Source organism: Callionymus lyra, chromosome 2 (genome assembly GCF_982586985.1).
Source record: "Callionymus lyra chromosome 2, fCalLyr1.hap1.1, whole genome shotgun sequence".
In the NCBI taxonomy this organism is placed as follows: domain Eukaryota; kingdom Metazoa; phylum Chordata; class Actinopteri; order Syngnathiformes; family Callionymidae; genus Callionymus; species Callionymus lyra.
In genome coordinates this window covers 26,942,464-26,967,729 of record NC_141819.1, presented here as the reverse complement: position 1 = coordinate 26,967,729, position 25,266 = coordinate 26,942,464, and the positions used below count along the sequence as shown (strand labels likewise).

The 25,266-nt window shown below is 41.4% G+C and overlaps 2 protein-coding genes and 1 pseudogene across 8 annotated transcripts in view; 1 reads left to right on the top strand and 2 right to left on the bottom strand.

Moving 5' to 3' along the window:
- LOC148086191 (protein shisa-9-like) overlaps positions 1-733 on the bottom strand; it is a 31,572-nt gene extending 30,839 nt beyond the window's left edge. Inside the window, exon 1 of the mRNA XM_087784377.1 lies at positions 508-733. The gene's annotated coding sequence lies outside the window, so the exon portion shown is untranslated. The remainder of the gene's footprint in view (positions 1-507) is intronic.
- Positions 666-13,061, top strand: LOC148086190 (uncharacterized; annotated as a pseudogene).
- A 2,691-nt stretch (positions 13,062-15,752) lies between these two features.
- The window catches only part of mrtfab (myocardin related transcription factor Ab), a 36,654-nt gene continuing 27,140 nt past the window's right edge, over positions 15,753-25,266 (bottom strand). For 6 of the 7 annotated variants that reach the window (XM_087784367.1, XM_087784368.1, XM_087784372.1 and 3 more), the window contains 13 exons: positions 24,778-24,941; positions 23,919-24,062; positions 23,772-23,834; positions 22,749-22,933; positions 22,398-22,557; positions 21,151-21,531; positions 19,086-19,916; positions 18,817-19,023; positions 18,660-18,752; positions 17,702-17,830; positions 17,515-17,607; positions 17,270-17,330; positions 15,753-17,197 (listed from right to left, as the gene is read on the bottom strand). In XM_087784367.1, coding sequence (XP_087640493.1) covers positions 16,629-17,197; positions 17,270-17,330; positions 17,515-17,607; positions 17,702-17,830; positions 18,660-18,752; positions 18,817-19,023; positions 19,086-19,916; positions 21,151-21,531; positions 22,398-22,557; positions 22,749-22,933; positions 23,772-23,834; positions 23,919-24,062; positions 24,778-24,941 — 3,080 coding nt within the window. In that variant the 3' untranslated portion in view covers positions 15,753-16,628. The remainder of the gene's footprint in view (positions 17,198-17,269; positions 17,331-17,514; positions 17,608-17,701; positions 17,831-18,659; positions 18,753-18,816; positions 19,024-19,085; positions 19,917-21,150; positions 21,532-22,397; positions 22,558-22,748; positions 22,934-23,771; positions 23,835-23,918; positions 24,063-24,777; positions 24,942-25,266) is intronic. The other variant, XM_087784370.1, reaches the window with a different exon arrangement.

Below are 25,266 nucleotides of genomic sequence, written 5' to 3'. Positions count from 1 at the left end.
CAGCCCTGATGGTGGAAACTAAAGGTTGCAGAAAATAAATGACTTTATTAAAAAAAATCTTATACATCAATCTTATAATTGGACACAATAATCATTAAAAATCTTTCAAACGAAATGAATAAAACAGCTATTTTTAATGGATGAGATTTATTATAACAAGATAAACTAATTACAAATCAAGATTTTTATTTTATTTCATCTAAACCAATCTAATTGTTTATGTTAACTACAGACCACGTTATTTATCATTCAAATTAAAAAATAAATTATGATTAAATTAAAATTAATTTTTAAACGTCTCGTCATGTAGTTCACCTTTTGCCTCTGATTCTAATCTTGACTTTGTAATTTCCTGCGAGAGAAAATGAGACGAGAGATCTCTCGCCCCGAATACACTCTTGTCTCCGTCGTATCTTCAGATAAAAGGATTTTTGCTGGTTCAGCACTTCTAAAAAAAAAGTTGAGTTTTCATGATAATAACATTTAAAATAAATAAATAAGACTCACCTTATTTGTCTCGTCTCGTGCAAACTCCCTCCTCTGAGCTCAGAGAAAGTGGAAGAGTTAAAAACATCCGCAAACTTCTCTCAGCATCATGATCTCAGCCCCCGGAGTGTGTGTCCTCCTCACTTTCCCGCTCATGTGTCGTCCATCCTCAGCATCCGATGCCTCCTCCGGTCGGATTAAACACACGGCGACAGCCTCCGCTTGTCTTCTCGCCCTCGTCCTCCCTCCGTCACCTCCTCAGTCAGTGCTGGCAGGTGCTGGAGCAGAGCAGTCCACCTCTGGCTGGAGTGGCATGTGAGTGTGTGAACATCTGTGTGTGTGAGTGTGTTTGGGGTGGGGGGGGCGGTGTGTGAGGGGGGGGGCAACACTGAGCACTGCAACAGTTCAGAATCCAGAAGATATCTCCGTCTCCGTTTACCTCGGATGAGGGAGAGAGAGAGTGGAGGGAAACTGTGAGTGTGTGAGTGTGTGAGTGTGTGTGTGTGAGAGATGGAGGCTGATCCAGCTGCAACTCACTGTATCCCCAGAGGAGGGAGGCGTGACGGGAGGAAAGCGAGAAGCAAATAACATCAGTTCGACTCAGTTTGTTCCATTTTATGATACTTTTTTCTTTCCGTTTTGACCTTTTTTTGGACATAACTTTGTGTGGGTGTGTGGGTCACACTGCTCACATGAACCCCATATACTATCCTGTAAGTGTGCGTGATTTTTTGTTAGGAAAAAAAGTGTGTCGATGCATGTGAAAAAAAAAGTGATACGTGTGTTAGAAGTGTTACATTGTTTTATATATTAAATTAATATTTAAAGGGTTTCGTATCCAGAGCGAAACATATGAGTTTGTGTAGCTGTCGATGAGAAGTACACACTGGCCACATGCACGCAAACACACACACACCCACACGTTTCTCTGCGATTTTTCTCCCCAACATGAGTGGAAATTTAATGGAATCATAAGCCAGATTGACAAGACGCTTTTTTTGTCCGTCGCCCGGTTTCCAAATCCTCCCCATTGTGTGTCCCACGTCCTTCCGCGGTCGGGCGTCCACATGCCAGCGCGGGTCAGCGGCGGAGACGCGAGTGTAATGGAGGGACTGAAAAGAGGCGAGTGAATGTAGGGCAGCGGGGAAAAGAAAGAAGGAAACGAAAAAGGATGGAGGCTGGGGGAGGGAGGAGTGCAGAGATGAGTGAACAAACTGCATGACCAGGATCTGCCCTTTGAACTGCTAAAATGTCACCACAGACTCTCAGTCCACGATGCTTTTTGGCCATTTCAAGCACACGCAGCCACTTTTTTGGGAGTCAAATAGTTGGACACAATGTAGCGCCGTCTCTCCGAAAACACTGATGTAATCCTACAGCTTTGAGACTTTCCCTTTTTTTTTTTTTAACAGGCCGCCTCCAGCAGCCGTCCACCAACAACTGCTGCGACTAGTGTCAGCGCCGGTCGCCGACAGACACGCTCGTCGTCAGCGGAGTCGCTGCTGCTGTATCGACATTAATACGTTTAATCAACAGAAGCCTGGATTCCTGCGGTAAACATCCCATCATGACACGTGGACGTGGCCACATATAAACCTCACGTCTGAACAGTCAAGGGATTACATTTCGAAAAAAAGAGATTTAAACAAAAAAGGCTCAATTGAAGCAGCCGCCTGTGAAACAAAAACTAAAAGTATGTTTGTTTGTAAAAAAGATAGTGATATAAACATTATTCTGGTAGCTTTTTGAAGATTTGTGTAAAATTATAATATATTGTATTAATACAGTATTGCATTTCTATGCATTGCCTTGCATACTTTGGAGTTAAGCTTTTTTTTAAAGTATGATTGAAAGATAAAAATCAAGTTGCATAGACCCCTGCCAAGCAGCTTATGTCATTTTCAATGTTATTGTCTACAATAGAAAGCTAATTCTTCATAGAAAGTTAGTATTAGTTTCCAACTTCACTTCAACCTACTTTAACAACCAATACCAAAAATAATATATTTCGGCGTCAATACTACACAGAGATTTTGTTGTGATGAGTCGGAATCGCCAAACAAAAAAAAAGGACTTTCTAAAAGTTAATTTACAGACAACTTATTCAAGTGAAACATATCATATTCCAAAGTTGACACTCTGGCGCCTGTTGCTGAGGAAGACTTTGTCAAAAGGCTCTTTAGCTGATGAGTTAATCAAGTGAAGTCGACTGGGAGCAGAAACAGTTAGGAATGAAATAAGAAGAAAAGGAAGTTCCACAATAAAAATACATGGCAGTTGTATTGATTTAATTGGAAGTTGTGTTTTATAACTTACTGGTGAAATAGCTGGCATTGAAAATTGATTGAAAATAAAATTAAAAAACTGAAAAGAGGTGAATATATTACCGAATATATTGAAATAGACTTTTTTTTTACAATTTTCTGAGGGAGATCTTCTTCCCCCTTTACAACTAATTGCTCATTTTCAAGCACTCAAAATGAATTGTCTACAGGACAATAGGACACATCACTCAGTAAAAAGTTGTGAATCCATGTTGTGAAAACTAGCATAAATAATTCATTCCCTCAACATAAAACACTCAGAGTGACAGGGTTTGGGCAGAGGTGAAAAAGTCAGGTTGAGCGCGTTGCCAGGAGTCACAGATGAACGAGAAGATAAATATTTTGACAGAGAGAAAAACATTGTGTTGTCTCTGCACGCTTCCGAAATCATTCTGTTGCTGTAATCTTGGTGTTGAACTAGATTCACGAGCGCCCGCAGGTCCTGATTTACTAGCAGCCTCGTTCATTAGCAACACTTTGAAGGTCCCCGATCTGCTGAATATTTAACCGCGTGATGTCACGCCTCATGAATATGAATGTTTTGATGCTGATCACATCAAAAATACTCGAAGACATCGGACCACTGGTGTCAATCCCATCACGCACAAAGCTTTGAGCAGATTAAGTCGCACGTCGGACAGAGTCAACCTTGATTTGTCAATCCCGGAGGCTTAATTTGTCTTTCCGTGGACATCACCGGCACATCTGCAGGTCAAGATATCAACATGAACATTTATCTTCAACAGTTTGTGTGCATCAGAATGTCAACTCTTGACAGGGAAGGTGTTTTGAAGATTTACAAGATTTAAGATGTGTTTGGTTTGCATTCACATGCTTAGATGATCACAGAGTCACAGGAAAGGGTCGTAATTCAAAGACATACTTTGATAAAAGGGCTTAACATTCATACAAATCTTTGACCTAAAAGTCATACCACTGTGATGCACACAAAAAAATGAACTTAATCACAAAACTGATTCATAAACCTTGGAAACAGATCTACAAATTGAGAATTAAATTTACAATATTGTGTTTTTTTACATTTACAAACTAATAGTAAAAATATGGAAACTGGATTTGTTTAGTGAATTTGTTTCAAAATTTTATAAATTTGTGCCAATAGTTTGTTTATTTGTTTTGCACTTCGCAGCCAATGCACTATTCAATTCCAAAAAATATTAAAATAAGATATAATGAATACAATTATTATGCGTATTGTTAATTGCTATGTTGCTAAGCTAATTGTTTATTGGTATGTTGCTAAGCTAATTGTTTATTACTGTGTTTCTAAGCTAATGATTTATTTCTATGTTGCTAAGCTTATTGTTTATTGCTATGATACTAAGCTTACTGTAAATTGCTATGTTGCTAAGCTTATTGTTTATTGCTATGATGCTAATCTAATTGTTTATTGCTGTGTGGCTAAGCTAATTGTTTATTGCTATGTTACTAAGCTAATTGTTTATTGCTGTGTTGCTAAGCTAATTGTTTATTGCTATGTTGCTAAACGCATTGTTTATTGCTGTGTTGCTAAGCTAATTGTTTATTGCTATGTTGCTAAGCTAATTGTTTATTGCTGTGTTGCTAAGGTAATTGTTTATTGCTATGTTGCTAAACGCATTGTTTATTGCTGTGTTGCTAAGCTAATTGTTTATTGCTATGTTGCTAAGCAAATCGTTTTTTGCTATGTTGCTAAACATATTGTCTATTGCTATTTTGCTAAGCTAATTGTTTATTGCTATGTTGCTAAGCTTATAGTTTACTGTGTGTTGCTATGCAAATTGTTTTTTGCTATGTCGCTAAACGTATTGTTTATTGCTATTTTGCTAAGCTAATTGTTTATTGCTATGTTGCTATGCTTATAGTTTATTGCTGTGTTGCTAAACGTATTGTTTATTGCTAAACGAATTGTTTATTGCTATGTTGCTAAGCTAATTGTTAAGTTGTATTTTCATTTATTTTCTCTTTGTCTCTTCCGTTGTGTAGGTTTTCCTTATGATTAAAACCATTGAAACATGAAACCATCACATGAGTAAACATTTAACCCTGAGGCTACCAAGAAGCCATTTTAAAGACAGAAAAAGTCTGTCAAGAAATGTAAAAATATGTCTTTCCACTGCTGGAACTAAAAAAAAGTATATTTAGTAAAAGTAGGACACACTAAGTTTATGCATGAAGAACACAAAGGTGACTCCCACGTGTGTTGAAGTGTCTTCACCGACGACACAACCTCACGGCGTCTCCGGATCCTCGCGACCTGTTCGTAATGGCTTCATGTGCGAGCGACGAGCCCGGCGAGGCAGCATGAAGCACACATTAGTATCAGTTTCTCCTGACTGACGTGTTGCTCAGCGGCCCTGACAGGAACGCCGCCGCGGGGGTCATGTGATTATAAGGTCAGTTCCTGCGGGAGCGAACCACTGCCCTGTACAACAGAACAGCTGATTGATCAGGAACATCAACACATGGATCGATGCGTGAGGGCCACCATGTCACGTGACCGCGGCGAGCGATGATACCGGCGAGAGAGAGAGAGAGAGAGGGACGACCTCCGCCAAACTTTGTCTCTGCTCATGCTTGAGCATTTTAATTAAGTCCAATTACAGATGTTAACTGAGGCAGACTTTGAGGTCACCGTGTGTGTGTGTGGGTGTGTGTGTGTGTGTTTGTGTGTAGCTAGGCTCACTTTCATCCTTTAAGTACAAAGATTTTAATTCAGCAGGGATCGGTGCGAGATGGTTCTTAATTAAAACCTCCAGAGGCGGCAAAGGAGCCGAGGTCCACGTGTCTCATTTACGCTCGATGTCGGTGATGTTGTGGCGAAGATGCACATCTGCTGTGGAAGTTCATCAAGATGTTCTTCCACGTTAAGATAACGACGAAAAGACCGATGAGCACCTCGGAGATGGTTCTCTAGAATCTTTCTGGATATTTCTAGTCACGCAAACTGATTTTATTTAAAGAGAAAATCATTTGTTCATTTTATTGTGTCTTAAATGCATAAATTGATCTCTCTTTTAAATTAATTATTTACAGTTGAAAATTATCTTAAGCCCCACCCAAAGAAAACTATTTTCTGGACATTAAATCTTGTTTGTCATAAGCACACCGACTCTGCTGTAATTGGTAAAACATTGAGGTTTGTCACCCAAGGGACTCGTTGTATAAACAAAGCGGGCGTGATTACATCTGGCTTGAGGAGGAGCCAAGTCATTATGACGTCATAATCCGCTCCGCTCTTGTAACCTCTTGTTCGCCGAGATTTCAGACAGGGGAGAACTTTATACGGTAATAAGTAAGTAAGTATGTAGACTCCATCAAACACAGAGAGAGAGGAAGATCGTTCCAAATCTGAGGAGCAACAGCCTGGAAGGATTTCTCTCCTCTGGTCCTGAACCGTGTTCAGGAACCATCAGTAGATTCTGATCCACAGACCTCAGAGCCCGAGCTGGGGTGTAAGGCTGGATCAGATCACTGATGTAAGGACTTAAAAACATTGTCATGATGAGGAAATTACTGCTCAAATAAAGAAACTAAAAATGATTTGCATTTTCTCTTCCAGGCGCAGCAAGTTGTGATAAGTCGGTTTTGCACCTTTGGGAAAGTTATATTTGCTTTTCAAGAGAAAGTCTGTACACGTCGTGGTACCCACAAATAACAATCTACCCCACAGACATACAGACGGTTGAGTATATTGATCAAACATTGTTGTACGCTCCGTGCCTCAACCTAAATACAAACCTAGAATCATAAAAGCCTCTCAAACGTCAAAGAGTCTCATGCGGCGGTGCGAGCAAACGTCGTGCTCCCGACGCATCACACTATTTGTGATATCAGAAGTGACGTCGCGCAACGTTTTCTTCCCTCACTTGTACACAACATTTCACAACAAACAAGGCCCCTAATGAAGGGGACTTGAGGTGAAACCTTCCACGCAGAACCGTTCAATGATTATAAATGTTGAGAACCCTGAATACTTTTTAGAGTAAATCATTTGTTTTAAAGCAGCTTGATGAATTCTCATTTCACAACTTAATTTCACTTATTTACCGGCAAATAAGATCATAATTACAATAATATAAGATCATAACTATAATAATATAAGATCATAACTTGCTCCACTACATTCACTTATTTACGTTATTTTATTCACTGATTATCTTATATGGGTTTGGATTTTGTCCCAGCTACTCGGGGCAACAGTCAGACAACCATTAACACAAATCCTTATGGATGAAGTTAAATCAGTGAATTCAACATCATTTATTAGTCAAGTTAATCCTGCTATTGCAGTATAAAATCTGTGTAACATCCCCTTACTTTTCGATTATAGGTCCTGAGATGGAAGATCAGGTGAAGTGTATCACAGAACCAAACTGAATCCTTACACACTACAAAATATGTACAACATATTTAGGGATGATTTTAGGTTAGGTTAGGTTAGGTAGAACTTTATTGATCCCTCAGGAGGTCTCCTTCGGAAAATTGTTTTTACTTGTGACTATTAAATAAAAACATGTTTTGGATTTGGTGTGGTAAAATGTACTTTTCTTTTTTGCCCGTTACCTGATTCTTCAACAGACATTCAAGAAGTAACATCTTATTAGAAGAAAGTAGAGGCTGCATGTAAGACAGACAAGTTGACACGAAAAACACTTTTGGGAAATGTAGAAATTCTAGAGAACGTCGTTTGTTGGAGGCCCAGGTATTTCCCAAACAGTGGGGTTAGACTTTTTAATTCCTTCTGCCTCTCCTGACAGTGTTAATCTCTTTCATCTCAAAAACGAATCTATGTGGCTCCTCAGAACTTCTCGAAACCCAGGTTTTCAACTTGTTTTTTTTTTTTCTTATCGCATGATGTTTCCTAAAGTTGGTTCTTCCCAGTTCTACACACTGGGATGATCCTTTCATCATCACGTGGCGAGTCAGCTCTCATATCACCCCCATTGTTTCTTCCTTTTGAAGTTGTTCTGTGAATGAACGTTGCTATGAACTCCACTCATGGAAGACGGCAGGTTCAAACATTGGTTGGTTTTGAACATGTTCTGGTAAAGTATTGTACTCTGAGATCTCGACGTTCATAGTTTTTATTATTGTTTTTGATTGTTAAAGCGCTTTGTGACGCTGGTCTAGAAATAACTATTACTTACTTAGTAAGTTACCTGAGAGAAGTGTGCAAAGTTGAAGTCAATGGTTGAAAGTCTGAATGAAAATGATATCTTTATACCTTTTCTAGCCGAATGTACGATGCAGCAGTAAAATAAACTGCTGCAGACGTCACAGGTGTCTCTTTCACTTCTTGAAGTGCTGACATTCTTGGCAGAGTTGTTTGATCTCCACAAAAGTCCCTCTTCGAAGTTGGTTCACTTCAAAGCCTCGCTGACACACAGCAGAATGAATGAAAGAAAAAAGGTGAAAGAGTGCTCTCAAACACTCCTCAAAAACAAGCGTTTCCTGTCGTACCGCTGAAAGAAAAAACTTCATCAAACACTGAATATATATATATATATATATATATACACTATACTACAGACAAGATTCATTGCACTTGAAACCTCTCACCTCAGTTGGAATAGCTTCGTCAACGTATACAGAGGATCATAGGTCGACTTGTGTTGCACAGAGGAAGAGCTAGAGTCCCGTCCTTGACCTTCATCTTCATCTTCACCATCATTATCATCATCATCCGTCAGCATCTCCAGGCGTGGTCTCTTTGCTGAGCTGAACACTGGTCGGGTCCAAATTACCCCTTATCGGTGTAGAACGAAGCAATAGCTCTGTGTCCAACACTTCTGCACTTAATGAAGCCCGTGTCGTGTTTACAATCTGCAACGTGGAATAACAAAAATGTCCATTAATACCAAGACACCTGCACTAACACACATAGCACACACCTTTTTGAGACATATTTTCACCAACACACCTGATTTAAACATATTTAACATTTATATTTAAGATTTTTTTAATATTTATATTTGCCATTTCTTTTTATTTTATTTCTACAGTGTTGTATTTTTGTCTCTCACATTACTTGCAGCATCTGTTTCTCTCTGAGAGATGAATAAAGAATCCATTTAATAGACTCTACAGTTTTACTTCTCAGACCTTCAGCTCAGATGAATTTGATATGAATGTGACAAGAGATAACCACCTCATGTCTCTGCTGATAATGGTTCTATTCATCATGAATACATGAATGTCAATGTCTGTCGCTTAAACTGTGCTTTCTAACCAAATCGTGCATTTAAAGCACTATAAACACATATTGGCAGACGTGAGCTTCTCATGTGAGGCTTGTTGTGTTCTGTAGGACTTGTGTCATGTTGACATTCGTCAACAACATCATTTCCATATGAGACACAAATATGACTTTCTAATAGGCTATACAGTATATGTGAAGCAAAACAAGTACAACTGTAGTAAGTTGGCCTCTTGAAATATCCAAGTTTCATTCAGGGACATACATAAAATAGCCGTGAAACCCGTTTCATAAAGCGCCACGTTGGGGTATAAAAAAAAAAAACAATGAATAAAAATTAGGTTTGCAGCTTAAACAACAAAGAGCAGAAGGAACTCTCAGCATGTGTAAATGAAAAGGATTTTGTGTCAAACTTCACTTACCTCATCTAATGTTTGGTCAGTGGTGAATCCAGCATCGAACCGAGACTTGTTGTTAAAACACGAGTCCTCAAAATATTGTTTGAAAACAAAACATCTTCCCATTGATGTCTCATTCCATCTACCTTGGTTGGGTCTGTGTACAGACTTGCATTCTTGTTAACCAAAAAAACACGCTTTCGGTTGTCAGTTTTCCTCCATCCGAACTCTGCCTGTCACTGAAAAACCTCATTTAAAAGTCCTGCGGTCTTCTTCAATTTTTACGCCCCGTGTGTCACAATCGCAGGAACCTGAGGAACACAGCTGTCAATCATTCGATCTATCCAAATTAAAATATTCAAGTACATGATTAAATGTAAATGGGTTACAAAAATAATAAGTCAAGATTGATAAGCAATAGTAATCTGAGGTCTGTGGATCAGAATCTACTGATGGTTCCTCGCATACGGTTCAGGACCAGAGGAGAGAAATCCTTCCTGTTGCTCCTAAGCTTTGGAACGATCTTCCTCTCTCTTTGCGCTTGATGGATCTACTGACTCCTTCAAGAAACGTCTTTAGACATTTTTATTTGTTCAGGCTTTTCCTTGATTTTCTGGAACTCCTGTGTTGTTCTCGGTGTTATCTTGACATTTTATGTATATATTTTATTGAGTATTGTTTTGATTGTTTAAGCGCTTTGTGACCCTGGTCTGGAAAAGCGCTCTATAAATATTAATTATTTAATAAATTACTTAGTGTTGACAATAGGAATTTAAAATACAAAATACAGTCTTAAAGATATAAAGTAAAAAAAAAATGTTTTGAACGAGAACCATCATTTTTAAATCAAAAAGTTTTTATCTGTTTTCTTGCTTTGAAAGAAATGTTTTCCATCAACTCCTAAACGATGTTTCCATCACGCCCAACTTATGTGTCGATCAAGCTGTCACAGCATTTCTTAATGACCTTTAACACAAATGTTGCAGCTCAATGATTCGTTCTCCTGAGACGCTGGAGCTCGGCTCGTTATTTGTACTCACTGGACACATCAATAATGTCTTTTTTATTCATCTTTGAATGCGTATCTGGAGAGGGAATTCAAAGAGAAACCTTAAAGAGGCATCAAAGAAGAGCATAAGAGTGGAGTTATTGTTGTCACCAATTATATGTGTGTGTCTGTGTTTGTGTAATTGTGCGTCCAGTCCCCCACAGACCTGGCTGTCAACGCTGACCTTTGGAAAATCAAAGAAGATGCAAATGTCCGACTATATTGGACCCTGACAGCTGCACACGCTCAGGAGGGACTCGACTCCCAGTGAGAGCTACTGTCAGTGGTTCGGGGTCCACTTTGAAACTTGATTGAGAGGCTCGGGGCCCCTGACCCTTCTCTGATGATACAAACGAGGCGTGAACATCCTGCCGCAGACATTTTTAGACACAATTTCATGAATCTAATTCCTTTAAGTTTTTGCTATTTTGTAAACTTTTCATGACAAGTCAGTTTTCGGACCATCTCACTGCTAAGTGTCGAAGGCAAGATTTTCTTCAGTATCTGGTCACAGCGACTAACAGCTACATAGACACATCCGCTCAGAAGGGTGAAATCCCTGGAGCGCCCGGCTGCTTGGAACATACTGGTGTGGTAACACAACTCATCAGGGAGGCACGTGAAGGGAAAGAGGACCTCACAGTACTGGGGCTCGATCTCACTAATGTATATGGATCCATCCCACACAAGCTGGTCGAGCTCGCCCTCAATCGACATCATGTTCCCAGCGAAGTCTCGGACCTTATTCTGGATGACTACAGTAACTTCAGGCTAAGAGTCACCACTAGATCAGGTACATCAGATTGGCATCGGCTTGAGAAAATATTATAACCGTCTGCACCATCTCAGTCATCCTGTTTGCCCTCGCCATGAACATGATAGTCAACATCTTGACAACGCCAGCCCCCAATTAGAGCCTTCGTGGATGACCTTACTCTAACCACCACATCCGTACCTGGCAGCAGATTTATTTTTTTTTTTATTTTTTTTTTTAGAATCCCTTATTAGTCCCGCGAGGGGAAATTCAACCATTCACACATACTGATGGGAGTAGGCATGCACACTTGCGCCAAGTTCACCATCAGGAGCAATCAGGGTGAAGTGTCTTGCTCAGGGACACAACGACACAAGCTTGTCTGGAGCTGGGATTGAACCTGCAACCTTTTGGACTGCAGGCAACCACTCTACCATCTGAGCTATGTCGCCCCTGGATTCTGCATGGCCTAGAGAAGTTAATCACATGGGCAAGGATGATTTTAAGCAAGCAAAATCAAAGTATCTAGTGCTCAAGCGAGGGATAGTAGTGGATGGATTCTGCTTCTCCCTGTCCGAAGCCACCATCCCAACCATCACAGAAAAAACAGTTAAGAGCCTCTGGAAGTTATTTCACTGCAGAACCAAAGAACAAAGAACTTGAGGTCTGGCTTAGCCGGTTTGACAAAACTGGTCAGCCAGGGAAGTTCAAAGCCTGGATTCCATCCTTCCCCGGATCCTGTGGACTCTTTAGTGTACACAGTACCTATAACAACAGTCAAGGGCATGGGGCCAAATGGTCAGCAGCTACCTGCGAAGATGGCTTGATCTACCATGCAGCCCAAGCAGCTCTGCTCTGTATGGCACCTGCAACCTCCTGCAGCTCCCGATCAGTGGCATCACTGAAGAGTTCATAGTGTCCAGAAAATTGGGGTACAGAGAATCCAGAGGCCTTAAGGTGGCATCAGCTGGTATTCAGGTGCAAACAAACAGGAAGTGGAGTGCAGTCAAAAGACTCGGCTGAGGCAGAAGGCATTGTTGCGGGCAGGCGTGGAGGAAGTGGGAGCCAACAGGATGGTGGGAATGGGGCAGCAAGGAGCGTGGACAAAATAGTTGAACATTTTGGAACGGGAAATCACCTGATCCAACATCTGGAACGCAGACTTCCATCGCATCAGGTTTTTAGTCCAGGCTGTCAATGGTGTCCTCCCAAGCCCTGCAAAACGTCTGGGGTAAAACAGAGACACCATCCTGTCCCCGCTGCTCGGGACAGGGCTCCCTGGAACACCTACTCAGGAGCTGTCCAAAGGCCCTTAGAGAAGGGCACTATCACTGGTGCCATAACCAGGTGCTTAGAGCAGTAGCTGACAGCATCGCCACCACCATCAACACCAAAAAAGGCCACCACAGACCAAAGACCATCACGTTCCACAGAGTTGGAGAGTAGCCCAATATGCCACCACGGGCAAAGTCCGGCCTTCTCACCTCCGCCAACGACTGGCAACTGGAAGTAGACTTCGGCAGACACTTGAAGTTCCCTGATAAGATTACATCGACCAGGTTTCACCCATACATGGTCAATTTCTCTGATTCCCCCAAGGAGTCATCTGGAGCTCACCCTGCTATGGGAAGTACGCATGGACGAGGCCAGTGAGAGAAAGCATGCCAAGTACCAGGAGCTAGTGGAAGAGTGCAGGGGGAAAGGCTGGAAAACAATCTGTGAGCCTCTGGAGGTGGACTGCCGGGGATTTGAAGGGCCGTCACTCTGTAGAGTGTTCACACGGCCAGAATTCGACGGGGAGGTGAAATGGAAGACCATCAGATCCGTAACTGAAGCCGCTGGTTTGGATTAAGAGGGCAGAACCGTGGGCAAACGCTGCCGGGACACAGGCCGGGGATTGATCACCCCCGGTGAGGGGGTCTGATGTTGAAAGACCCGGAACCCATGATGATCCTAGGATACAACATCACTGAGGATGTGTCCGATCGCATCTAACAGATGTATCTTTCACCAAACACATGGAACATAAATTACACAATTATCCATGTTTGAAGCACAAACATCTGCTTGTTTTTTAGTTTAGTTTTTTGTTTGTCAGAGTTTTCTTGTAGTTGCTGACAATAATATTATATCTGCCTTATCTTACTGGCATATTCATAGGTGACTTTGTCAACTTGAACGTTAATCTTTCTTGACTATTCTTTCAATCTCACGGGCCACATAAAACAGCTTGATTTGACACATGTGGTTTATGAAGATTTGAAACATGTTGAAAAGGATGAATTAACGAATTAATAAAGTAACTTGAACAGATGTAAAGTATAAAGAGCAGAACGTTGATGAATCAAAATTAAAATGGTTCAAAGGTAAAGGATAATATTCACTCTGGAGGTTGATAAAGACAAGTGTGTCATACTTACCTTTTATTTTGATTTCATTTTTTACGGTCACTTCCTGTTGTATGTCTTTCTCTCCACACGAACCTGCCTAATGTAACAAGGCTGGTCAACAACCTGCAGTACATCTGCCCTCGGCTTTTGTACCAGTATGTATGTTTATTGACCTGTTTCCTCTGGTTATTTTCCACGTTTTTTCCTTGGATAAAGTACTTTTCCTTCCTAACCCAGAGCCTTAATATCGACTTTCTTGTTCGGTACTTGTGTGTTCTGTTTTGTGATTTATTTTCTGTTCTCAAGGTTCTCTGTTCTTTCCTTTGTTTCGTGTTTTATTCCCTGGTTCAAAATTTGTTTTTGGACTTTTATAAATGTTGAGATATTGGACTCCTTGTTATTTTTATTATTTTTTACAATATATTGTATTACTCTTTGTTATGTATCAGTTATGGACTTTGGCTGATTTTGTTTTTGTTATATTGAATTGTATTTACATATGTTAAGCTCCTGTTTTTCCATTCCATTCCGATCGTGACATCATAATTGATTTTACGTGAGACTGTCTGTCGTTTCTCCGTCGGGTCACATGACCGTCTGCATGAACATTCCCTGACCTGGGGTCACAGAATAATCCAGTTCCTGAGCGTGTCAGAGAAAGGTCAATGACGTCCAGCTCATACAAATATCAGAATCGATGCTGCGTTTGAGGTCAGACACTTTTTCCCTGAACAGACGTGGACATATATGGGCAGAAGAATGGTCTCACGTCCTGCTGGTGTGAAAGGTGTTTGAAATATTAAAACGATAGTTGACGACACTGGGAAGCTCTTGGATCAATAAAGTCAACAAACCTTTAACTAATGTTTTATTTATAAAATAAATATCAAATCAAAGTCAAAAAGACAAAAACGAGTGGATTTTTTTTCATCATTTTATCCTATTTTATAATCATCAGTATAGTTATTTTCATATGATATTATATATATATAATATAATAGAATCGGCTCCTTCCCACAGGAAGTCAAAGTAGCCCAACAGGAAGTGGATTCATAGATATTCCAAAACAAAATTGAAGGAAGAAAAATATTTTTTTGACAAAGTTTACACTTTAAATACGTCAGATGACCTGTTATGTCGTCTTTGTCATTTTATGTGCAAAACAAGCCCTCACAAAAAATTAAGCTTTTACTTTGGAAAAATGGCTTCACAGTTGTCAAGAGAGCTGTTTTATACGTTTTTTTTTTAATGTAGCCTAAATTATTAATTGGAATATGAATGTAATTCGAAATTGATTAAAAACTCTTGAAATTAGTGGAATATGGAAGATTCTCTCAATTTTATCTTAACTTCCACACAGGCCTGGTTCATGTAATTCACGGAGGTTTTTAAAGAGGTAATTGATGATTTATTGATGATTAAAAACATGTATTAACTTTCTTTTTTATTTAAATATAAAATCTAAGAGCAATTGAAGATTAAATATTTTAGGGATGAATCAAGCAAAACAAAATTTGAGAGAGAATCGAATAGTTTCATTTAAAAAGAACAAGAACGTTTTAAAAGTGGGACCGAAGCAGGTGCAATGTTTCCCCCTAGTGGCCTTAATGTGGAAGTGCATTCGTTAGACACGTGAAACATGAGATAATAAATATTCTCGCACATTTTTTTTTTTACTTTTCTCTTAACATGTATATCATGTATTTTAAACAACTACACAACTATTAATAAAACCCATTAGTAAACTGAACGACTATATTTATTTGTATTAAACAAAATACTTTAGGTCAAACTACATGACACTAAAGATTGCATTTGAACATTATTCAAATGTATTCCATTAAGAGAAAAGAGATTGATGTAAAATCTGTGCGTGTCTCCACGTGTTGTCTGGGTTTACTCCAGGTACTCTGGTTTCTTCCCACAGTCCAATACTTTAAGAGGTCGATAGGGAACTCCGTAAGTTTGAGTGTCTGGCCTCCTGTTCAGGGTGTCCCCCGCCTATTGCCTTAGAAGCTGGGATGCTCCAATTAAAAAAATATACAACCCAAAATATGTTCACTCAACGTTGAGCTCCTCCCAGATCTGGGGTCACAATGGTGAGTTTTCGTGAGACACGCGTGAAACATGACGACATAAATCACATCAGTGGAAATTTTTCAAATGTTTTTATTTTTTTCAACTTTTATTTCTTTAAAAAACTGTCAAGGGTCCAAGTGCTCTTGGAAGCCTCCGTCCCCGGCCGGCACCGCTCCAACTTGAAGCGACCGGCAAAGAAAAAAAAATCTTCATATGGACAATTGATAATATACACCCCATATACAGCATTACATAGTGGTCTACCATTATGTATCCCACGATACTCCACCTCCACTGAGGCTTCTACTCTAACCACTCGCATGGTTTGTTTCCATAGCAACAGCCAACCTTGTGTCACACACGTTTTTGCTCCGTGTATCCTTTAATTTCTGTTAAATCCAATTTTTTTTAACCTGATTTGTTTCAATTCGATGTCAATAATTCTTTCACCAGACGACTTTAAATGTTTCACTTCTCTGTAAATATTTAAGTGCACTATTGCTCGATGCTGTTGAACCTGAAAGTGTCGACTGTGAGATACACGGAGCAGAACCGACCGATGTGGGCGCGGCTCAGTTCTCCACCGACAGCTGCCGTTCTGTTCACGCCCACCGACCGGTCAATTTGCTCGACACTAGGTGGCGCCGCTCTGGAAACCCTTACTGAACCAATCAGAATCAGCATAAGTGCAAAAGTTAGGAGGCACTGACACGAACACTCCTCCGTCTCCTCACATGATGAAATGACCTACAGTTGACCTTCAGAGTCAACGTTGACCCCAAAAAGTCCATCTTAAAGAACATAAACCACTTCAGTCCATCACCTCATTCCACCAGTGAGAGACAAAGCAAGACCAGCAGTCACAGACGTGTGTGTGTGTGTGTGTGTGTGTGTGTGTGTGTGTGTGTGTGTGTGTGTGTGTGTGTGTGTAGATGTGTGTGTGTGTGTAGCTACAGAGACTCCCAGTGTAGCTGCAGGTCTGTACTGTCCAGGAAGTCGGTAGAAAAGACGCTCTGTGGGGTGTGAGGGGCCAGCGGGGCCAGACTCGTGCCTCCCTCTCTCCCCCCTACGACCCCACCCTCACCTCTGACCCCCCCGCCGCTGCCGTTCCCCACCATGGAAATGTCCAACCAGTCCATGCTGTCCAGGGTGGGGTCGCCGAAGTCCAGGCCGGTGGAGTGCGGGGAGAAGCCCAGGTCAGACGTGTCCATGGGGGTGGACGGGTGGTCCAGGATGCTCGCCGTGCTCAGCATCTGACTGTGGAGGTCGTCGATCAGCGTCAAGCCGCCGTCCGGCTCCACCCCCAGCAGCGGGGCGCCCGTCGTGCTTTCCAGGAAGTCCTCCAGCCGCCCACTGCTGGAGCAGGGCTCCGACAGGGGGGGCTGCGGGGAGGACAGGCTCTCTGACGGTTCTCTGGGGGGCGACAGGTGGAGGGGGGACAGGGGGGAGGCGGGGGGGAGGAGCCGGGTCTGGAGCGGTGCCAGGGAGGGGTCCGGGCTGGACTTGAAGGAGGGGATCTCTGAAAGGTTCGAGAGTCACGTCAGCACTGGACCACGAAAACTCATGATGGGGTGAAAGTTGCGATTCTTACCTCCGCTCTTGAGCAAGATGTCGAACAGGTCGTCCATCTGCTGACTGTTGACGCCGTTTTCCTGAAGGGTCGACAAACAAACGGTGAAATCATCTCTCCAACGAAAAGTCATGTGTCGTTATCAAACTGAATTAATTTACTATCTAATGGTTCCACATGAACATGGAGGACGAACAGTGTTTCCATCAGAGACGGAACACGAAAACATCCAGGGAAAGAAGCGAGAGAGCGGAAGAGAGACGTACTTTGGAGTGTTGAGGAGGGAGGGAGGTGGTGGGTCTGGGAGAGGGAGGGGTGAAGAGTGTGTGGCGGTCATAAGGGGGACACACCTCCTCTCTCTGCCAGGATGGAGGGATGAGAGGAGAAAGGGGGAGAAGGTCAGAGATGAAGTGGGCGACGGGAGAAGCATGCGGAGGGCGAGAGAGTTGCTACCTTGACGGGCGAGATGGCATCACCGTCCGACACCGGCTCGAAGAAGGGCTGCAGGCTCGGGGGGGCACTGACCACTGCGCTGGACTGTGGGGCTCCGTTAGTGTCCAGGTGGAGACTCGCCTTCGGTCCCTGGAGGAGAGACACGTTGATTGCTTTTATCAAAATATTTTTTTTTTTTTAGCTTTTAATAAAAGTGGAAGAAAAAAACGAAAAAAACGCATGTGAAAATCATGAGAAATGTAATAATCAATAAACCTTTTTTTTTTTAATATGATCCAAAATTGTCTCACTTGATATTTTTACTTATTTTACCAACATCTTAAAATGCTGATTTATTTACTGAATTAACATCTAATAGTGACATTTTAATCAATTAACATCATAAATTGCAGATTATTTATATCTCAATTAACACATAAAATGCTCATTTATTAAATTAAATACTGATTTAAAATATAAAAATGCTAAATTATTTACTGAATTTACACCTAAAAATTATGATTTATTTACTGAATTAAAATATAAAAATGCTAAATTATTTACTGAATTTACACTTAAAAATTATGATTTATTTACTTAATTAAAATATAAAAATGCTAAATTATTTACTTAATTTACATCTAAAAATTATGATTTATTTACTGAATTAAAAAGTAAAAATGCTAATTTATTTACTCAATTAGCATCTAAAATGTATGATTTATTTACTTAATTAAATAAATAAAATTAAATAAAATCATCAATATCTCATAATGCAGATATTCAATAACTGAATTAACATATAAAATAATAATTAACTCAAATAAAATAAAATGATGATTTATTTACTTGTTAACATTTAAAATTATGTTTTTACTTAACTAACTCAAACGATTAGCATTCATCTACTAATGAAAAAACGAGTCACAAAAAATAAATAAAATAAAAGATGAAATGAGAATCACAACAATCAAATGACCTTTTTGACAGGTTGAGTGACAGGCTCTGCCTCTTTCGTCTCCTGTGATTGGCCGGGTGTGTTGGGCAGTTTGCTGGGACTGGACTGGATTCTCTGAAGGGAAACGACAGTCGTGAGCAACGGTCGGACCCGTGAGGCGCTGGTGTCGTCACTTCACCTGCAGGGTGACGCGCCCGCTGGTTCTGGCCGCCGGGGACGTTCGGTTCTGGCCGTCAGTGGTTGGACTGGTGAGTGCGATCAAGTAGTGGTTGCCGTTGCTGTCTGTGACCAGTGTCGGGGTGCCGTTGGCCTTGAGGAGGTCCAGCGAGATGGCCTGCGTTTGGACCTGCGAGCTGTTCTGCTGGTTGATGAAGACGGACGTGAGCTGGAAGCACAAAGCACATCAACACCGGACCTCTGTGACGGGCTCGAGGCTCGGGTCGGTACCTGCTGCGCGGCCAGCGCCTGCTGCTGCTGCTTCTGGTGCTGCGCCTTCAGCTGCTTCCTCTGCTGCGCCTGGTTGACCGCCAGCTTCTGGTTCATGATCAGAGCCTGCTTCTGCTGCAGGTGGTTCTTCTGCGGCGTCTGGATCTGACCTTTGAGCTTCTGCTGGGCCAGTTTGTGCTGGGCCAGCTTCTGCTGGGCCTGGAGCTGCTTCTGCTGGGTCTGCTGGATGATGAGCTGCTGCAGCTGCTGCTGCTGCTGGATCAGGATCTGAGCGTCTTTCTTCTGCTGCTTCTGTTGCAGGCTGGGCTGGTTCTCGGCAGGTTTCTGCTGCTCCGCCTGTTGCAGCTGCTGCCGGTGAATCTGCTGCAGGCGCAGCAGCGTCTCCTGAGAGCACTGCGTGGGCTGGCCGGTCTTCTTGGTCTGGGCCTCGCCCGTCAGACCCTCCATGTGTTCATCCGACTCCTGCTTCACCTGCACGCTGACGACGCCGTTCGGGACCACGGGGGGCTTCTCCCTGACCTCTCCCGTCACCACCACCCCGCCTTTGCCGTGCTCCAGCTGGGACCGGAGGGTCTCCACCAGCCTCTGCTTCTGCCTCAGCATCTTGGTCAGCTCCTCGATCTGCTTGTCCTTCTCCTGCAGCATCTGGTCTTTGTCCAGCGAGTCCACCTGCAGCGACTCCGCCGGCTGGAGCGCCGAGCAGGACGAGCGCGACAAGCTGCAGGAGTTTTGGGATTCTTCCTTGATCTGCAGGACTTGAGAGAGTGGGGAGCCGTTTGACGGGTGCTGAGGGGAGGGATGGAGGGTGAGCTGGGTGAGAGGGGAGCTGACCTGGAAGGAGAAGGACCAGGAGCATGATGTCAGTCTACAGTTTAAACACTGAAATCTCACCCTTTTTTTGCAAAGAATAATAATAATACAGAATCAAACTGCGAGTGTTTGTTTAATATATTAAGAATAAATCAATATCACATACAGTCAAATGTTGTTAAGGGCATATATATGTATATATATATATATATATATATATATATATATATATATATACACATATATATGTCATATTTGGTCTAATGCAGCCCTGGGGCCACATGTAAGTAAGTAAGTAAGTAAGTAATTTTTATTTGTATAGCGCTTTATGTGGTCCGTCACCTGTATCTTTGCGGCCCACATGGGGTCAGAGTCGAACTATAAAATGATCATGTACAACTTATTTTGACTAATAACTTCAGTCTTCATTACGAGTTAAAGTCCAAAGATAACTCTATAAAGGTTCTTATCTATCAAAATAATTTGGGAATTCAATCATATTAAAATAATATTTCTGAAATAAAGTCTCTTTATATACCATATTCACATGATTTGTCAATATTTGTTTCAACCTTTTTTCTTCAGTACACAAAATGATTTATAAAATAATCTACAATAAATTCACAATTCAGCAAATTTTTTATCATCTTTCGTTCACATGTTGTTACTCATGTTATTTTATTTACTGAAATGTAATTGGTCTCACCAAGGGGTTCCCGACCTTATTTGTACCGACCAGTTTAATGGCGGCATTATATTCACGGACCGACCTTCATATAAAAACCTTTTTCCACTAGTTTAAAGGTTTAGTTTTAATAAACTTGACCCAAAAGGGCATCTTGACTTGTCAAGAGTTACATGCTAATGTTACTTCAGAGAAATCACAACAAAACACCTTAAAAACAGTAGTTTTGAGACGGTAAGTCAGCTTTGTACATTTAAAATAACTTAATATATTATAATGGATGATACATTATATTCCTCTAATACTCGTATTACAGTATTAAGATTAGTGTCTGCAGCTCCCCCTGGTGTCGAAATTAAGTTATAGCTTAAAAACCATGATTCAGACTCATGATTTGACTGACCAATGGGGTCCAAAAGCTTAATATTTTTTGCTTCTTACATTAAGATAAAAAAATATTTTTGACTGGTGATCTGATGGCGATTGAGTTTTAAAAATTAATAATAAGTGAAAATTGCTCATGACCATTGAATTGTCTGTTTAAGGTAAATTAAACTTCCTGAATCTCACCATTTCCCCGAACAGGTCTCCATTACAGCTGGTTTCATCTGGACTCATCCCGGCCAGAGAGCGCTCAGAAGGACTCGGTGACACAGGAGGGCTGGAGCTGGTGCTGCCGAAGCGCATGATGCGCCCCGGGACCGCCTGACCCAGAGAGGAGACGGATATTTTGAAGCCCCCGTCTCCGGATGGGTGGTCCGGAGTGGTGGCTGTTGTCGGGGAGGGAGTGGGTGCGTTGGCGGTGGACATCGAAGTGGACATTCCATTTTTCAGCGCAGCTGCTGTGTTGCCGTTCTGCTCCTGGTAGTTACGAAGCCTCTCGATGAGATCGTTCTTGGTGCCGGACACTGTGAGGCCCCGCAGCTTCAGCTCCTGCTTCAACTCTGCCACCTGGTGGATAATAACGGCACAACAATGTTGAACAAAAAAAATATTTTTCAAAGGAAAATATTTCTAAAACTCAGACAATCATCAAATTTAGATGAAAATGTTGTAACTGGGAGGTGAAAAACTATACAGACTACTGAAGCAATTTAATAAAGTGTGTATTTTTTGGGGGGGGAGTTTGTAAAAGCCGTTTCAGGAGTTTGTACATTTATTTCAAGAGTTTTTGAAAGTGCTTTAAGAGTGTTTACATTTGTTTCAATCGTGTTTCAACTTGTTTTAATCATTTTTGAACTTAAACTGAATTTTAAAACTTGTTTCAAGAGTTTTAAAACTTTTTTTTAACAGAGTTTTACATTTTTTTTCAAGAGTTTTAAACATTTTTAAAGAATTTTTAAAAGTACTTAAAGAGTGTGTACATTTGTTTCAACCGATTTTAAACTTGTTTCAATTATATTTGAATTTGTTTTCAGAATTTTAAACCTTTTAAAGAGTTTTAAAAGCTTTTTCCCCCCCAGAGTTTTTAAACCTTTTTGTAGGAGTTTGTTTTTAAATTTCTTTCAAGAGATTATAAACCTGTTCTAAGAGTTAAAAAAAAAAGTTTTAAAGAGTTTTTAATCTTGTTTTAAACATTTGTAAATTAGCTACAGAGATTTAGATGTAAATAATTTCAGAATTTCCATTTTGCTGTATATTTAAACAATTTGACCATTATTTAAATCAATTCAACACATGTTGTATACTAGTTTCAAGCTGACCATCTCAATACAGACAAATAAACAAAGACGAGACAATAAATTAACGTTCTGTCCTTCTTGAACCCCTACAGCAAGTCAGGGGCGATTAGATGTAACAAAAGTGTGGACATTTACTTTGAACTCATCCAGGTTGGCAGGTAAAGTTCCAGGTTTGGCTCCTGCAACACTTTGGCTCTGTCTGGTGGTCCCGCCTTGATTAGAGGGAGCGGATGTGGTCGTCGTGGGAACACAGCGAGAAGGGGAGTTGGTGGCGGTGGGCTGTTCGCTTGACGGCCTGAACACACGGCAAGACAAACGTTATCTGACGTTAAATACTTGAAAGTCAGACATTTTAACACCCTAGAGGATCGACGACTAACTGCTCTTGAGGAACAAGCCAGTGGGAAGTGGGAAGTCTACAGAAACTACCATTGAGTAGAAAGAGGAAGTGGTTTTACAAGATAAAAACAACATTTAACAACATACTTTGGGGGGGCGGGCAGGATGGTGTGGTAGTTGTAGTGCTGTTGTTGCTGGTTCAGGATCTGCAGCTGGAGGAAAAGCTGCTGCTGCTGCAAAAGCTTGGCGTAGGACGAGTCCATCGGAGGAGGACGCTCTTTGTCGGCCTTCTGGTCCGGAGGGATGTACTGGTGGTACTTCAGCTTCTTCACCTGCAGTCACACAACAAACCCTGCGTTGATTCAAGTGTGTCTTAAATTGATGTCGGACTCTATTGTATCATCAGTATGTGTTTGTACAAAACTCTCTTTTCATTGAAAGATTTACATTAGAAATTATGTTTAAGCCCCGCCCACATCATTAATCCTGGAAGTCTCTACTTCCAAGGGACTTGTTGTATAAACAAAGCGGGTGTGATTAAAGCTGGCTGGAGGAGGAGTGAAGCCATTATTACGTCATAATGGACTCAGCTCTCGTAACCTCTTGTTCGATTTCAGACGTGGGAGAGACAATCTTATTTGTGCAGGCTTTTCCTGGGACTCCAGGAACTGCTTGTCTTGGCATTCTAAGTAAATATTTTAACTGTGTATTGTTTTTGATTGTTTAAGCGCTTTGTGACCCTGGTCTAGAAATGCGCTTTACAAACAACTATTACTTATTTACTTACTTACTTTATAAAGTAAATAGGTTCAAAACATGGTAATGATGAGGGACTTACTGCATCTAGGGGGGAGGAAGAGACTTTGAACACAACATTTGAAACATGTGAGTGAGTCAGGATAAATTGGGTTTTCACATTAGTTTCCATTTAAATGATCAGTAAATAAACCTGCTGCCAGACCAGGATAAAAAAAAAAAAGAAGTCCTATTTAACAATGAAGGGTTTACTTCAAAAGTGTATTTACTTCACTGTATGTTTGAAGCAAGGGTGTGTTTTTCACTTGTGCTTAAGAATTCAAGCATCCACTTTTTAATTAATCTGAGCAGTAAAAGCTGGAATTCGGAGGGAATTTGACCAATTGCGACTGAAAATGATAAAAAGTTGCTGACCTTGGGTTTACTGTCCTTTGCTTTCTTAGATCTGTGCGAAGAACGATCTGAACTTGACTTGGCCTGTGGACAGAATTCATGAGAATCGAGCTGGAAAAAAGATGGCGTTTCGCATTTTAAAAGAGAACGAAAAAGATGCTTCTTCACCTTAAAGTGTCCAGACGATGGGCGGGCAGCGATGGAAATTCCTGCATTCCCATTCGTCAACTTCAGTGGTGGGGGAGAGTCAGAGCCGTTCATCTGGGCAGGGGGAGGAGGAGCAGGCGGTGGGGGAGGCGGCTGGGACAGAAACTGAGACAAGACAGTGACTCCGTTATTAGTTGCTTCCATTACAAGCCTCACGACGGAACACCTGGAAATCTCTGTATTGCCCGTTGAGGTGAAGAAAGAGCTGAGCCAAAAGACAACGCTCTTCATTTACCATTCACTTACTGTAAGTCCTACTCTCATCTATGGTCATTGTGACCCAAAGAACCAGTTCACGGATACAAGCAGCTCAAATGACTTTTCTCAGGCCAGGCTCTCCTTTTAGACTCAAGATGAGGAGCTCAGTCATTCAGGAGAGACTCAAAGTAGAACCTCTGCTCCTCCACATAGAAGAGCCAGTTTAGGTGGTTCTGGTCCTTTTTTAGGATGCGTCCTGGACAGGGTTATTCCGGGCCTTTTTAACTTGGAAACGTCATACAGGAATTACAGAAGTAATCGCCAAGACAAGTCATAATGTATTTGTTCAAACGTCTGACAGATGAGGGTCAGGAAGGGAACCGCGTGGTTGAAAAAATAAACTAAGTCAAATGTGGGAACAAGCGCATCAGACTACAGAGAATGTTGATGGTTAATTGGTGATGGTTCTCCCACGCCATCGTGAGTTGCACTTCTGATACGCCCTCATGACTGCAGCTACACACATACTCATATATTCACTGATCGGAATATTCTGACCTTCCCTTCATTGTAAAATTGAGTCAAACCGAGTTAAAATGTTGACTCGGACTCTCAGGTGTACCTGTGTGGGGGAGGGGGATCCGTTCTGGACCAGTGCATCTGACGGGGACAGCTGTGGGGCAGCACTGAGCGGCGAGTCGTGATTGTTCAGCTGCTCCGGCGACAGAGCATCGCTGCTGTCTTCGTCCAGAGACGAGCTCTCGCCGCCTGCTCCCTTCGGGGAATCTGTGTGGGAGAGGAAAGACACGACTGTAGCACCGTTCCCTCCGGCATGTTCAACATCGTCCACCAGCAAATCCTGCATGTGTGTTTGCTCAAGACCACTGAGAGATGTTTTAGGGAAGTTATATAACACCACATGAGTAATGCCGTTTCAGAACACGTATCTGTCTAAATCTAGTGGTTGTGACACTCAAACTTTGTTGCTTCACTCTTGACGTTTGTTGAGGAACAACAGTGTAGTTTTGATGCAAGACAAGAATAAGATAGTGGAACTGTATATAATATATAAGAGAAAAATAATCATATTAATTAATTCCCCTGATTATTT